Consider the following 13,900-nt stretch of genomic DNA (forward strand, 5'->3'; position numbering starts at 1 on the left):
CCAAACTAATCAAATTCCGAACTAACTGACCCAAAAACTAACCGAACCCGCATAGACATACCAAAGTATTAGCAGTTTGGAAAACATTTAGTACTTATTTATTATTCTACACATGGGCTGAGTTACACACATGCAAATCAGGCCTCTTTACTTCGCCTTTTCATCTGGACGGTACTATTCTCCAGACCAAATCAATACAAAGATGTAACCCAACACAAGAGTACTCAAACATTAAGCAACTTTAATCCATTTCTACCAACACAAATGTACATCTCTTTGTCTACGTTTCCTCACACTTTTAGAAAGTGAAAACATTAGGACAAAGCTAGTGAGGAGAACTCTAAAACAGTAGAAGACACAGAAACACACAACATATTAAAAAGAGGGAGATTCTCCCCAGCGATTTATCAGCCTGCATGATCTGCCTTCTCATCCTCGGCCCGCTAGTCCCCGCGAGATTGTAAGTGTCCCGGTACGTGAATCTATCCATCACCCGTGTTCCAAACAGCCTCGTCGCTACCATTTCCCCAACCATCACCATCATCGGATCCATAACAGGAGAGTACGACAAACTGTTGACAGGGTAGTAACCACCATGCCGGTTATCGAAATGAACCCGTTGAGATAACCGGAGATCAGTACTTGAATTCGCCATCTCGAGCTTGTAAACCGGTCTCCTAGGCACATCGCCGTTTTTATCTTTCTCCTGGCTATTGCCACCGCCTCGTCCGTACAAAGGAACAAGCGTAGAGTGAGAGACTTTGGATTTACAAACGGGACACTGTTTATGACTCTGGTGCTCATCGGTCTGTACGTGAAGCCATTTGTGGATGCAGGGCCAGCAGAAGAGGTGGCCACAGAGAGTAACAACGGGTTCTTGAACTGAGTCTAGGCATATGTTGCAGTCGAAGCTGGAATCATCGGAAGAAGGAACCGAGGTTGTGATTGGGTCTGGCTTGGTGTTGTTGTTGAAAGAAAATGCACCTTCTCCATAGAGTTCTCCATAAGCATCTTCAAAGGATTGGTCCATGGCCATTGGTCAAGTTTCTGATTAGCAGCAACAAAGAAATGATTAAAACATTGGTACAAATCAGGTGAAGAAACAAACAAACACACAAAGATAATCTATTTTTTGTCAAAATGTGGTGAGAATTAGGTTATTCAAAAATGTAACAATGATTAAAAAAAACAAAATCATGAGGAAAATTTTGAAATTCAAATTGAAAGCTTAAATCTTTCTGAAAACCCATAATCGATTATCAATATAATCATATTTATATGCAATAAACCCTTTTTTTATCCAGCCAAGAACCCTAAAAAATATGAAATTTCGAAAAAAAAAAAAAAAACTATGATTCAAAATGAAAGCTTGAATCTTTCTGAAAACCCATAACCGATTATCAATATTAGCATCGATTGATTCAAGTTTATATAAATAAAGCGACGAACTTGATCAAAATGTAACACGGATCTTCAAACTCATAGGTAGAAGCAGAGAGAGGAAGAGTCAAAGTCATCGTTAAGCAGCAAATTCAATTCAATCCCAAATCAAAAGACCCGAGAAATCGCCGGTGAAGAATCAAAGTCACACATTAATATAAAGTAAACAAACAAACGCAAACGCGCGAATATAGGAACCAGGAAGAGAGAGAGAGAGAGAGATGTATACGAACCAGAGAAACGGCGACGTTTGAGGGAAACCCCTTAAGTACTGTATCGAAGACTGAATTGAACAGAGAGAGATATTAAGATTGAGAAACGGATGAGAAGGAGAAGGGAGAGGAGAATCTGGGTTTTGTATAGCAAATGAAAGTTAAAGAAGGGTTCCGTATTTATATGGTTTTAATTTTAGAAGAAGATATTATTATTATGCTTTGAACTCGATAACGCAAATGATATCCGAATGACGTGGCAATGTAAAAGATTCGCCGGTTTTTTTTTGGTAATTTGCTTTTTTTTTTAGATTAAAAAACTTATTATTAACCACACAAGTCTTTAGCCCATAGACATCTTTGTAACTTTTTTCTCGGGACTACGAGATCCTTATTAAATAGTGAAAAAATGATTTTATTGGGCCACTGGTTTAGCTTATCTCTGTGTCTTCTGATAAAGATTAGTGTGTTGTGATTACTAATTTACTAGTCATTGACTGACAAAATAAGTAATTTATATCTACATGTTTAAGAAGTTGTCTGAATGGATAAAAACGATAGCACCAATCTTGTTTCCAAATTTCTTATTTTTAAAAAATAAAATAAATAAATAAATTCAGCAAAAAATCACCTTTTGATTATGCGTAACGGTCGTGGCACGACGCACAAGTGTTCAATCGCTTTTTTAGGTGCATTCACCAAACTTTTTTTCTTTCGTCATAAATGTTAGATCGTATAGATATAAATGTGATTTTGTACATTGTGAATCTATAACTAGTCAAAAATTATTGTGAATGATTCATAATCCATAACTTCTTCTGAATGTTGACTAAGTACGATTGTTGCAGCTATATATCTGGCATTGCCATATTGGCCCCTAAATGTGAATGTACCCTATGAAATTAATAAACAGATTATTGATCGTTCAAACATATTGAAAACAAATATTATACTCCCTCCGTTTTAATATAATGATGTTTTAGGTAATTGTTTTTGTTTCACAATAGATGATGTTTTTATATATCTAGTTAATTTTAACTTTATCAAAAATTGGGTAGGCAATTATGTTTTTCTTATTTTTGTTTATAATTAAATAAATTAGTTTTAAATTATATTTTCATAATTTTTTGTTGAAAAAAAAGATAATTCTTTAATATGTGTGTAAAGAATCAAAACTTCGTCTATTATATAACAGAGAAAGTATATTTTTAGACAAAAAAAAATATTATATATTTGTGAGGTGTTAAACCTAGAAGCATAAATTAAGAAACAGTGAAAAGCGATGATTGGGTAGACTGAAGTAAGAAAAGGACTTATGAGAGGGCTCGAAAGTGGCTCTGTTCACGCTTGTCAACCTTCACAACTAACGATGCTTCTCATAAAACATCTCACGAGACACGCTGTTTTGCTTTGTGGGCCTTTCTTCTTATATTAAATACGAGTCATTCTTGGGTTCACTCCCTAGGGTGAACCTATAAGTTCACCAACCAATAGAATTTCATTATTTCAAATTCGATATATTTTAAAAACGAAAACAAAATATTCTCAAATTATATTATGTTTTTAAAATATAAAAAAGATAATAGTTACAGAAAAAAGAATTAAAAAAAATATATTTTAATGTTCTCAACAAAACACTAAACCCTAAATCCTAATCCCTAAACCCTAAATCCTAAACTCTAAACCCTTGGATAAACCCTAAACCCTTGGGTAAATCCTAAACCCTTGGGTAAATCCTAAACCCTTGGGTAAACCCTAAACCCTTGGATAAATCCTAAACTCTAAATAAAAAACACTAAAACCCTAAACCCTAAACGCTTGAATGTTTTAGTGTATAGTGATTTTGATTTAGAGTTTTGGATTTATCCTAGAGTTTAGGGTTTATCCAAGGGTTTAGGGTTTAGGATTAAGGGTTTAGGGATTAAAATTTAAGGTTTAGGGTTTAATGTTATGCTGACGACGTTAAATATTTTTTTTTGTAATTATTACTATTTTTTTTTTACTTTTTAATTTTAAAAACATAATATAATTTGACAATATTTTGTTTCCTTTTTTAAAAGATATCGAATATAAAATAAAACAATCATATTGGTTGGTGAACCTAGAGGTTCACCCTAGGGGGTGGACCTAAGAATAAGTCATTAAATACTACTCCGTATGTCCAAAACTGGTTTAATTAATTAATTAGTAGCCAAAGAATCTCGTTTTTTTTTATCATTTCACCCAAAAACATTTATATGATTTTTTTCCCAACAGTAAAAAATTACATCAAAATGGTTTATTTACACAACTAAATCAGTAGTACATTATATATTGACTTGGAATTTACTTTAATCTCTTTGCGCCGGTAAAAACCACATTTGTTTAACTAGTGATCAAGATCGATATTTGAAAGATACAAAGTTTTTGGTATCATGGTACAGTATGTCTTCTAGAATTAAAAAAAAATTGTATTTAATATATAACTATAAGTTATGAAAAGAATAATAAATATTGGGTTTAGAGGTACAGATCTAATAAGTTTTAAATTATTTATTAACATAATCAATACACAAACTCTAAAATGCGTATTTACATCAATCATGTTTTAGTACCAATCGTACTATCCAAGCTATATTGTTTAAAAGGATAGCTTCTAGCTCTGTGTCAGACACAACTTTTTTACTAGCATAGTATGTCGCAAAGGTTATTTTCATGTATTGAAACGCGTCTATATATTCCTTAGCTTCTAGCTCTGTGTCGGTGTGAAGTGGTGATTAGACGCCAAAACAAATGATTTATGGAGATTTCTTGTATCATCGGGTTAATTATCTTGGCGCGTGGAGATTTGTTTCTTATTCATATCCTATAGAAATAATTGGTGTGATTGGTTCGAATTAAATATTCAAATACTATCCATTTCACATTATTCTATTTCTGTGGATTAGTACCAATCTTGAAGGTGAACACGTAAATGTGATTCAATTATATATTTGTTGAGAATATTAGCATAACTAAAGCTTTAAGTACTCATAATGTTGATTCTAACAAAATTGACTTGCAGAAACATATCTATCATCTTTTCAGGAGGCAGCATGTTTGGTATGAGAATATGGCCGACACTCGTCATCAGATGATTAAAACAATGTCCGCTTGTTAATTATAAAACATCTATAAAGTCTTCGTATAAGTATGCATTATCAAACATGGGATACAAGTCAAGAACCTAAAAGTGGGGTAGGTGTAACAAAGACGTCTTATATTGACTTGTTTTTCCAATATATTTCACACTTGTTCTCATTTTCGGTCATGATGATACTTCTGTTCCATTTATATATGTTCTGTGACTTTTAAGCTCACGAAGTTTCATAGAAATAAAAGGTCACTGAGAAGCATTTATCAAAAAGCTCAAATGATAATGTTATAAAATCGGAGGGTTGGGAATTTGCGTACGCCACCTTATCTTCGACCTAAAATAATTCTCCAAATATATCTCTAGCATATGTCTCAATAAAACATTATAAAAAAAGGACGGCAACAACAACAAAACATTACAAATAAAACATTAATCTTATACATCTGCATCGAAACATAATCAACAATCAAGACTTCACCACATAATTGCATCTAAACCATATCCTAAAACTATGATGAAATTTAATTTTGTCTACCTATCGAACCATCAGTAAACGCTAATTTGCTTTTCACATCACAGCTATATGCCAATTCTTGTAATTTATATCATTAAATACTTCATATAAGAACAAGTCAAGGTCAAACTGAAGTAGAAAATAATAAGAAGGTAACCATTAAAGTTTTAGTCTCAATACTCTTATATCATGTTTTTTTTTTGATATCCGTGGAGTATCCCAAGTGGTAAGCCCAGACTAATCCCTACAAGGTCTTCTATCTAGGCACGCACGATTATAGGTGGGAAGATGGTCAAAGCGACTCGAACCCAGGACATACGTTCCAACTGGAGTTCTATTACCACCAGACCAAGAGCTCTTGGTTAGTGTGAAATCATGTTAGTAGAAGAGAATGGCCAAACTCATATATGAAGAGGTTCCCGTTTGTACAATTGTTCGAAATTTGATTACACTGGTTATGACAAAACCAATTCTACTCTATTCATAGACATTAATAAGTTTCATAATAGGGGTTTTTGGTTTTTATGACTTTTGGTTTTTCTTAAGCAGAAAAAAAACGAGAATGAAAGTGACCATACGTCAGTTTGTTTGGTAATGCTACGGGGTGAATATGATTTTACAGTCCCTTTACTATACTTGAGTTTTGTATATACAACTGAGTTAATCTTTACAGTTTCCAAGTCAAGTTGACTAAAAACTACGTCAAAATGAAATTATGGTCAAGAGTTGGTTTACAAACCGGAATGATTGGGCCGAGTATAATTTCTAACCAGGTTTAAAGACATTTTGAATTTTTTCTTGGCGGACTTAATTTAAAACAAAATCTTTACGTACTAATCAAATGATTATCTTCCTATGACTTTTTGTTTACATTATCCACCAAAATAAAACAATTTGAGTTCGGTGGAGTCTTGTCCTAACCGTGAATCAACTCTTACAAAGAATATTCACATCAGTCCAAGAACATTCAATTCTTTTTGGCTTGCATTCAGTTTGTCCTACATAACATCCTTATCCATAAACTGGATACGCATGAAGTATGGTGAGACTTCAGAAACGTAAAATATATTTCGCTTCGCGGATCAATAAAGGTTCCAATTCTAAATTCTCATTATTTAGTCCCTTTACGTAGAACAAGCTCTCACAGAATACAATATTCAATGCCTAGAGTTTTTGAACTTGTGACAAAACCTTAACGTGTGCTCATCAAAAAGGTTACAGAACTGAACACTCTTCAGATCTCTCTCTCTTATAGACCTAAAATAGATTCCATCATTGTTTACTTTATTTTCACACGGTTCCATTAGTCTAGACTTTGATGTCTTTAACGGAGCAAGCGACGGTAAAATCATAATAAAAACATGAGATCATATTATTTATCCATGTCTATATGTTCAGTGATGAAGAAAAGATACAGCAGAAGAAGCAGATAGCTATTAAAGAAAGAGCCAGTTACAGAGAGAATGAGAATGCGAAACAGAGGGAGAGAGAGAGAGAGATCATACAGACTGACAATCTCATTGCAAGAACTTGTCAATGCTAGACGTGAGTGTGGATTTGGGCACTGCACCTATGATTGCGTCCTTCTTCTCGCCATCGACAAAGATCATGATCGTTGGGATGCTTCTAACATTGTACTGGCTTGGGGTTGAAGGAGAGTCGTCGGTGTTTAGTTTGTAGAACTTGACCTTCCCGGTGTACTGTTGTGCTAGCTCATTCACGAGCGGGTCAATCATTTTGCAAGGTCCACACCATGGTGCCCAGAAGTCGACAAGTACAGGGCCGTCTGCCTTGAGAACTAGAGAATCCCACGTCGAGTCGTTCACTATTGAAACTACTATGATAACATCAAATTAACAAAATAAACAATAACTTGTCAATTCAGAATCATGAATGGAAAAGCAAAATAAGTTAGTCAATATATTGAAAGGACAACACTTTGCTAAGTTAACCAGCCAGACAGCTGAAAACCATTCATCCATCTTTTGTTACATGAGACGTTGACTATTATTGAAACTACTACCATCATCAATACACACAAAAGAAACAACTAATCATTCAGAATCATGAATGTAAGTTAATAAGAGAGATAACAGAAACTCATTCATCAAATCAATCTCTGGTCACATGGGTATGTCGCATGCACTAAACCTATAGCTATATAATTCCAATCTAGAAGTAAACACTTGATGTTAACATGACTTGGATAATGGAGTTACATAGTATATACTGCACACACATCTTACATAGAATCCATGAATGAAGCACAAATAGAATGAAGTTTGTGTGATTCAAAATCAGTCCAAGTGAGGATAATGCTCGTGTCAATTACTGAATGTAGCAGAGAGAGAGAGAGAGAGAGAGAGATCCTTGCCTAATCTCACTAAACACATCATCATAAGAAAGGATTCACCTATCTAATATCTTAGAAAAGCAATAGTATCAATAACCACAACATCCCCATTGTACAGGACTAAGCACTTTCTTGTCCTAAATATGTAGACTTCTAGTCCATAGAAAGCTGAGTAGGTAGGCAAAATAATCTTATACTTATCAACTCTAAAAGCACAGAATCCCCATTGCACATAACTCAACACTGTCTTGTCCTAAATGTGTGTGATCCAATCGATAGATACTTCAAATTTATGAAAAAGAGTATACATTTTGTCTTGCTTAATATCCACTGAAACAAGAGAGACCCCAAAACGCAACTCTCTTCATTTTTCAACACGCAAAACGACATGAACTAAGTTCATCTCAACAGAAAACCTAAATTCCAGCAGGGAAACGCTCTCTCTCTCTCTCTCTCTCTCTAAAGAAACATCAATCAATCAATCAATCAATCAACACGAATCGAGCGGAAACCAAATCGAACAAGGAAAGAGATGTTAACATACAGTCAGTCGTAGTTTCCTGAGCTTCGCAGACGACGACGACGCCTCTTCGTAATCGAGGAACCCTAGGTTGAATCGAGGTCAACGAGGACGGCGACTGAGAAAGACGGATTCTCAATCCTCCTGATTCCGGCGACACGGCGAAGAGCCGGCGAGCTGAGAGTGAGGAGGATGCTGCGGCTTTCGTCTCTGAACGGAGAGAGAGCGGAGGGAGAGAGGTACAGGTGAAAGCAGCAGCCATTGCTAAGAGAGAGAGATCCTCCTAATCCCCAAGTGTAAAATAATATCCAGATAATAAAAATGAAAAAACATATATAAATGCTTCTTTATTGTTTTTTTTTTAACATTAAAAAAAAAACTCGGAAGCTTTTTATTGGTTGAGATTGATTTTTGTAGATATATCAGGAAAAAAAAGAGTAAAAAAACTGTATGTCTGTGGAAACCTACTTTAATGGGCCTTGTATCAAACATAAAGCCCATGTTCACATGATGATGGAGTGAAAGACCCGACCCGACACATCCATGCATGCGTTACTCCATTGGCGAAAATAAAAAACATGTTAATGTGTTAGTGGTAAACTTTTCTACTGATTAATCCAATAAAGTGTTGACAAACAAAAAAAATCAAATAAGGTTGCCGCTCTATTATTATTGGCAGTGATAATGTATATACACAATTTTCTTTTTTCGGGCAACGTATATAGACAATCTATTACCTAAAGCCTCTAAAGCTTAGTAAGACGATTCTTTAGATATAAAAATATATTTCGAATGTAATAGCATCCATTTCGAAAATTTGGTCAAGTTCTAAAGTTTTGTGGTGCAAGGTTCAAACTTTTGAATCTGCAATTGTGTTTGTTAGTAAATGCCATACATGTCAAACAAACTATCATTTACATGCAGAAAGACAGCATGGGTTCGTTTGCTCATTGAGTCTTTGTAGACTACTTAACCAGCCTAACATGCTTCTAAGGGTGGTCTTAACACATCTTAACTATTTTTTTTGCTTCAATTATCAATTGGCATTCTTAATCAGCAAAAATATATGTAACTAGTCTACATCTCTTGTGTTAATATGCATGATCTTCGTATATATATATTTGTATCCTCGCGTTCGTCCACGTCGTGACAGCTAAATCTTGGTAGTTGGTAGACATCTAAAATCAGTTTCTACAATTGGATTTCGTTTCTAAACGTAGGGGAACATTCTATCTCTATCTTTTTCATGTGAAAACAGTTTAAATAGGTCACCCACTACATTTTTTTGTTCTGTATTTCACTGACTTTTGCCACTAAAAGCAATGTTAGATCGATAGTTGAGAGGAACCGATTCATAATAGATATGTGGAATTAAAATTATTTTACTTTGAAAAAAAGAAACGAATTTTGTAGACAATTTTTATTGCTGGTAAGTGGTAACTATCAATTTACTTTGGACAAAAAAGAAATATATAAATATATTCGATGTATATATAAAATGTCAACGTTAATACCAGCCCACTAGACAAAAGCACATAAGTTAGGACAACGGCTCACTGAAAAAAAGACGTCATTACTCACAAAATGTATACTAGTTTCGTATTTCCCTATAAAATATATATTTCACATTGAATTCTAAGATAGGGTTTGAATCAGCCCTGTTTGCATCAAAACAATTGATATGTTGTCCCTTAACTAATTAATATATATTAACCTATATAAATTATATTGTAGAGAAAATACTAAAACCAACTAAGAATCTAATATAATGAGTTTCCTAAGAAAATATAAACATTATGCGTGTTTGTTGACAAACAATACATAAAAATTGAAGAAAAAATGTTTGTTAAAAAAAGAATTGAAGAAAATAGAAAAAAAATGCATTTTAAGGAACAAACTAAGATTGCACGTTAGGCCTTTCTACAAGATAATTAAACTATATACATTCACTTTTATGGCTTCACGTGTCACAAAGAGAGCAAGGAAAGGTACGTAGTCGTGTGCTGAAAATCGGACGATGACGGTGAATATAGTTGGAAAGCTCAACTAACAACACATTTCACTCAGCTAATATATATCTTGTTTATTACCAATACATTTATTTCATGAACTCATGTGTTTGTGTTCTTCCCTTCATGAGCTATATTATTGTGTTTTCATCTTTCTCTGTTCCATATAAAATTAAAATAAACTAGATTGTTATTGATCGATCTATGGCGAAGTTGACAAAGAGAATAGGTGCGCTTGTGCTACGGTTAGCGGCCTTTGGGGCGGCTCTCGCTGCTTTGATAGTTATGGTCACTAGCCGCGAGAGAGCTTCCTTCTTTGCCGTCTCTCTTGAAGCTAAGTACACCGATATGGCCGCCTTTAAGTATGTTAAATGCAAACACAAATCGATTATGTTCATCTCATAAGTTATGTGAATATTTTTAGCTAGTAATTGGGTATAACATGTTTTGTAGGTATTTTGTGATCGCAAACGCTGTCGTGAGTGTTTACAGCTTTCTAGTTCTGTTTCTTCCTAAGGAGAGTTTACTGTGGAAGTTCGTCGTCGTCTTGGATTTGGTAATAATTGTTATTTGGTTTAGTACTTCTCTTCGTTCATTAATTCATTTGCATTCTATCTCTAAGCATAGTTTTTTTCTAAAGGTAATATTATTGTTGATATCTAGTAGTTTGATGTGTTCAGAGGAATAAAAGCATTTTTATTGGTGAAATACTGAAAAATAATAAAATGTTGATTATTATAGTTCAAATAAACAATTGTTTTCTAGAAGAACATAAAGTAATCACAATATTATATTTTGCATGAGAGTTTTTTCACGAAATTCTCATATTTCCTCTTATTATCATTTATCGTTGAGATACTTTCTAAGAACTCTTTAATGGAGATGTTCTAGTAAATTAATCTTTGAACGAAAAGTTAAAACATACACTTTCAAAAAAAAAAAGTTAAAACAAATAAACTTGAATGTAATGTGTCTTAGTCACACGCTTATTATAGGTTGTTAGGTGACGACTATATCAGCATACATACGAATTGTCATTAACTTTTGACATTTTTGGTGAATGTATTGGAGGTGATGACAATGCTACTAACGTCAAGCATATCAGCGGCGTTAGCGGTGGCGCAAGTGGGAAAGAAAGGAAACGCAAACGCAGGTTGGCTTCCAATTTGCGGCCAAGTTCCAAAGTTTTGCGATCAGGTCACCGGAGCTCTCATTGCCGGCTTCGTCGCACTCGTCCTCTACGTCTTGTTACTCTTATACTCTCTTCACTCCGTCGTCGATCCTTTTCTTCTCCAGAAATCTTGAATCTAACTTCTTTTTTCACTTTCAGTATCGGTTAATATACGTTTTAATATCTATACTATAACGTCGTTTGTGTATTGTATTTATATGTTTTCTGTTTTAGGTGTCGAGATTGTCATAGTATTTCATTTTTATGGACTAATTAACATTATAGACTGAACCACCTCTCATAAACTCTTACTCATAATTAAAAAAAAAATCAATGCTTCATATATACATCTCTGTCAATCATTGGATTCGTATTTATTATAGTATCAACAAATTTGTGATACAAACCTAAACATGTGCAATATCTTTAGCTAACGAAATGGATATAGATACATCTTCCCTAGCTATGGAAATGAGTATTTGATCAAAACGTAATTGCACTTGTTAGTTAGTCATTTCTCTCAGTGTAACAAAACACCATTTATGAAAAAACACTGAGCATGGGCAAGTTTCGTCTTCACCTCCGTTAATCTTTTGCATCGTAAAAACAATCGATGTTACAAAACATGTTTTGTTTTAACGTTGTAAAAATATCAGGCTTGATTTGAATGTCATGTTATGCCGACTTTACTAGTTTGTGTAACCAACTAAGCTATTAAAATATGCGTAATTACAAAACTGTCAGATTTAGTTTCACAAAATCTTTGTAACTTCGCGGTTTTTGATATGGAAGTTGCTACAAAAACTGACTTGTGATATTATAATCTTTCGGCAAGAAAAATATATAATACTAATTTCAGAAAGTATTCTGTTGAATTGTTGATCACCAAATACACATAAACCGGCAGATGTTGACATGTTTACGTGGGATCACTGGGATAGAAGTTTTGCTTCTGTATTAGTATCGCGAACCGGTTTGTAGTAGCGAAAATAACATTATTATTTTCAGATTTCATCATCGTCAAATTCAACGTTACATTTGAACAGGCTTGTAAAAAGTGGACATGTGGCATGAGTAAAAGATAAAGAAAATTGTGAGCCTTTTTGTTAATACGAAAAAGCCGAAAACGTTATTATTTCTATCATCGGCAAATTTAATGTTAAATTTGCTCCACATCATTCAGAGGGTATATGTATATTTTTCTAATGCTTCGGTGAAGCACATGCGACCATTTGTTGCGTCAGAAGTCAGAACAAAAGGAAGATTCCATCTAATGGATTATAATCCCACATGCCCATTTTTAAAACTAGACAAAATAACTTATAATAGTCCCATAAGAGCATTAAGACAAACTGAACCAAAAAGAATCTTAAATGCTGGTGAATCTAGTCTCGAATGCTGCTGAACACTCCTGATATTAGAATTTGGCAGAAAATATTCATACTAATAACAGTAAATACATTTCAAAACAAGAAAATAGTAGTAGTAAATAAAAACAATTAATATGTTATTATTGTTTCTCTTAGCTGTTACCATTACATTAACAATTTACATTCAATCCTTTTAATGAAAAATATTATAAAATATTAAAAGAAGTTATTAGAAAAGGAGAGGGATATGGGGGGGGGGAGAGCATGGAGGGGTCCCATGTGTGTTTCGAAAAGCAGCAAACATGACTTTGTAAAGTCTTGTTTTAGCTAGAGTTCCAAAAAAAAAAGAGTTCAAAAAAAAAGAAAAAAAAAAGTCTTGTTTTAGCGTCCAAAGCGGTCTCACTCGCCGTTCAGCTGTTAAATTTTCTTGAAATAAATCGCTCCACTTGTTTTTTATTTTTGTTTCTTTCAACCCACTTGTATTAATAACAATAATGATATTGCTAATCTTGAACAAATCGTGGATTGTCTTTTCTTCCAGTGATATCATCCTTAGTCAAAACATCTCAAATTAAATAAATATATAGTTGTGAATTAAAAAAAAGGTATAGAGTTTATAAAATTAGCATTTGCGAATGTTTTTAAAAGTTTGGCGTTTGTATAGATCACTGTCAGTGTCATGAATCATTCGGTGACAGCAAATTTGTATATGCCAAAAAAGAGAGTTGATACTTGCCATTCTCGATATTTTGAATTTTTTTTCGTCGACATACAAACTCAACATTTTCGAAATCTTAGATTAAAAACAAAATGGACAAAACGATACTTATTAATGAATTATGTACTAGCGTCTGAACATTAGTAACATAGATATAATTATAAGAACAAGAAACATATATGCACAAAGCCTCAAACCAAATTTAAATAGTGTTACGAAACAAGGGATGTACTTGTTATGAAAAATTAATGTATAACCATTCTTAGCATTTTTTACCTAACCCTTAAACTTTATAAAGAAAAATATGTAACATTTCGGTGTGTGGTATATAAAAGTATTTTGAAAATCGATTTGATTATTTCTATTATTAAAATGTACTTACTTTTTTTATCACACATTTATTTACAATTTTAGAGTTAAACATGATTAAGACAAAGTAGTGAAAATATAGATGATCTACCAGAAAATCATTTGCTTT

The 13,900-nt window shown here is 33.5% G+C and overlaps 3 protein-coding genes across 4 annotated transcripts; 1 reads left to right on the forward strand and 2 right to left on the reverse strand.

The window, feature by feature from the left end:
• Positions 1-231: 231 nt before the first annotated feature.
• Positions 232-1,853, reverse strand: LOC106347616 (E3 ubiquitin-protein ligase RMA1-like). Its single transcript, XM_013787190.3, has 2 exons — positions 1,674-1,853; positions 232-1,047 (listed from the first exon to the last, which is right to left on the reverse strand). The coding sequence occupies exon 2, from the start codon at positions 1,034-1,036 to the stop codon at positions 341-343; it is 696 nt and encodes a 231-aa protein (XP_013642644.2). The 5' UTR covers positions 1,037-1,047; positions 1,674-1,853; the 3' UTR covers positions 232-340.
• A 4,776-nt stretch (positions 1,854-6,629) lies between these two features.
• Positions 6,630-8,555, reverse strand: LOC106347614 (thioredoxin M2, chloroplastic-like). Of its 2 annotated transcripts, none has more exons than XM_013787189.3 (2): positions 8,179-8,555; positions 6,630-7,118 (listed from the first exon to the last, which is right to left on the reverse strand). In XM_013787189.3, exons 1-2 carry the CDS (start codon positions 8,414-8,416, stop codon positions 6,799-6,801), a joined length of 558 nt encoding a protein of 185 aa, XP_013642643.1. In that variant the 5' UTR covers positions 8,417-8,555; the 3' UTR covers positions 6,630-6,798. The 2 variants fall into 2 exon arrangements, with proteins under 2 accessions (XP_013642643.1, XP_022544921.1); XM_022689200.2 differs by having other exon boundaries at positions 6,630-7,115; positions 8,179-8,478.
• A 1,676-nt stretch (positions 8,556-10,231) lies between these two features.
• On the forward strand, positions 10,232-11,681 carry LOC106351707 (CASP-like protein 1C1). Its single transcript, XM_013791468.3, has 3 exons — positions 10,232-10,525; positions 10,617-10,719; positions 11,235-11,681. Exons 1-3 carry the CDS (start codon positions 10,368-10,370, stop codon positions 11,466-11,468), a joined length of 495 nt encoding a protein of 164 aa, XP_013646922.2. The 5' UTR covers positions 10,232-10,367; the 3' UTR covers positions 11,469-11,681.
• The last annotated feature ends 2,219 nt before the right edge of the window (positions 11,682-13,900 follow it).

The sequence above is a fragment of the Brassica napus genome, chromosome A9 (assembly GCF_020379485.1).
Source record: "Brassica napus cultivar Da-Ae chromosome A9, Da-Ae, whole genome shotgun sequence".
Lineage (NCBI taxonomy): Eukaryota > Viridiplantae > Streptophyta > Magnoliopsida > Brassicales > Brassicaceae > Brassica > Brassica napus.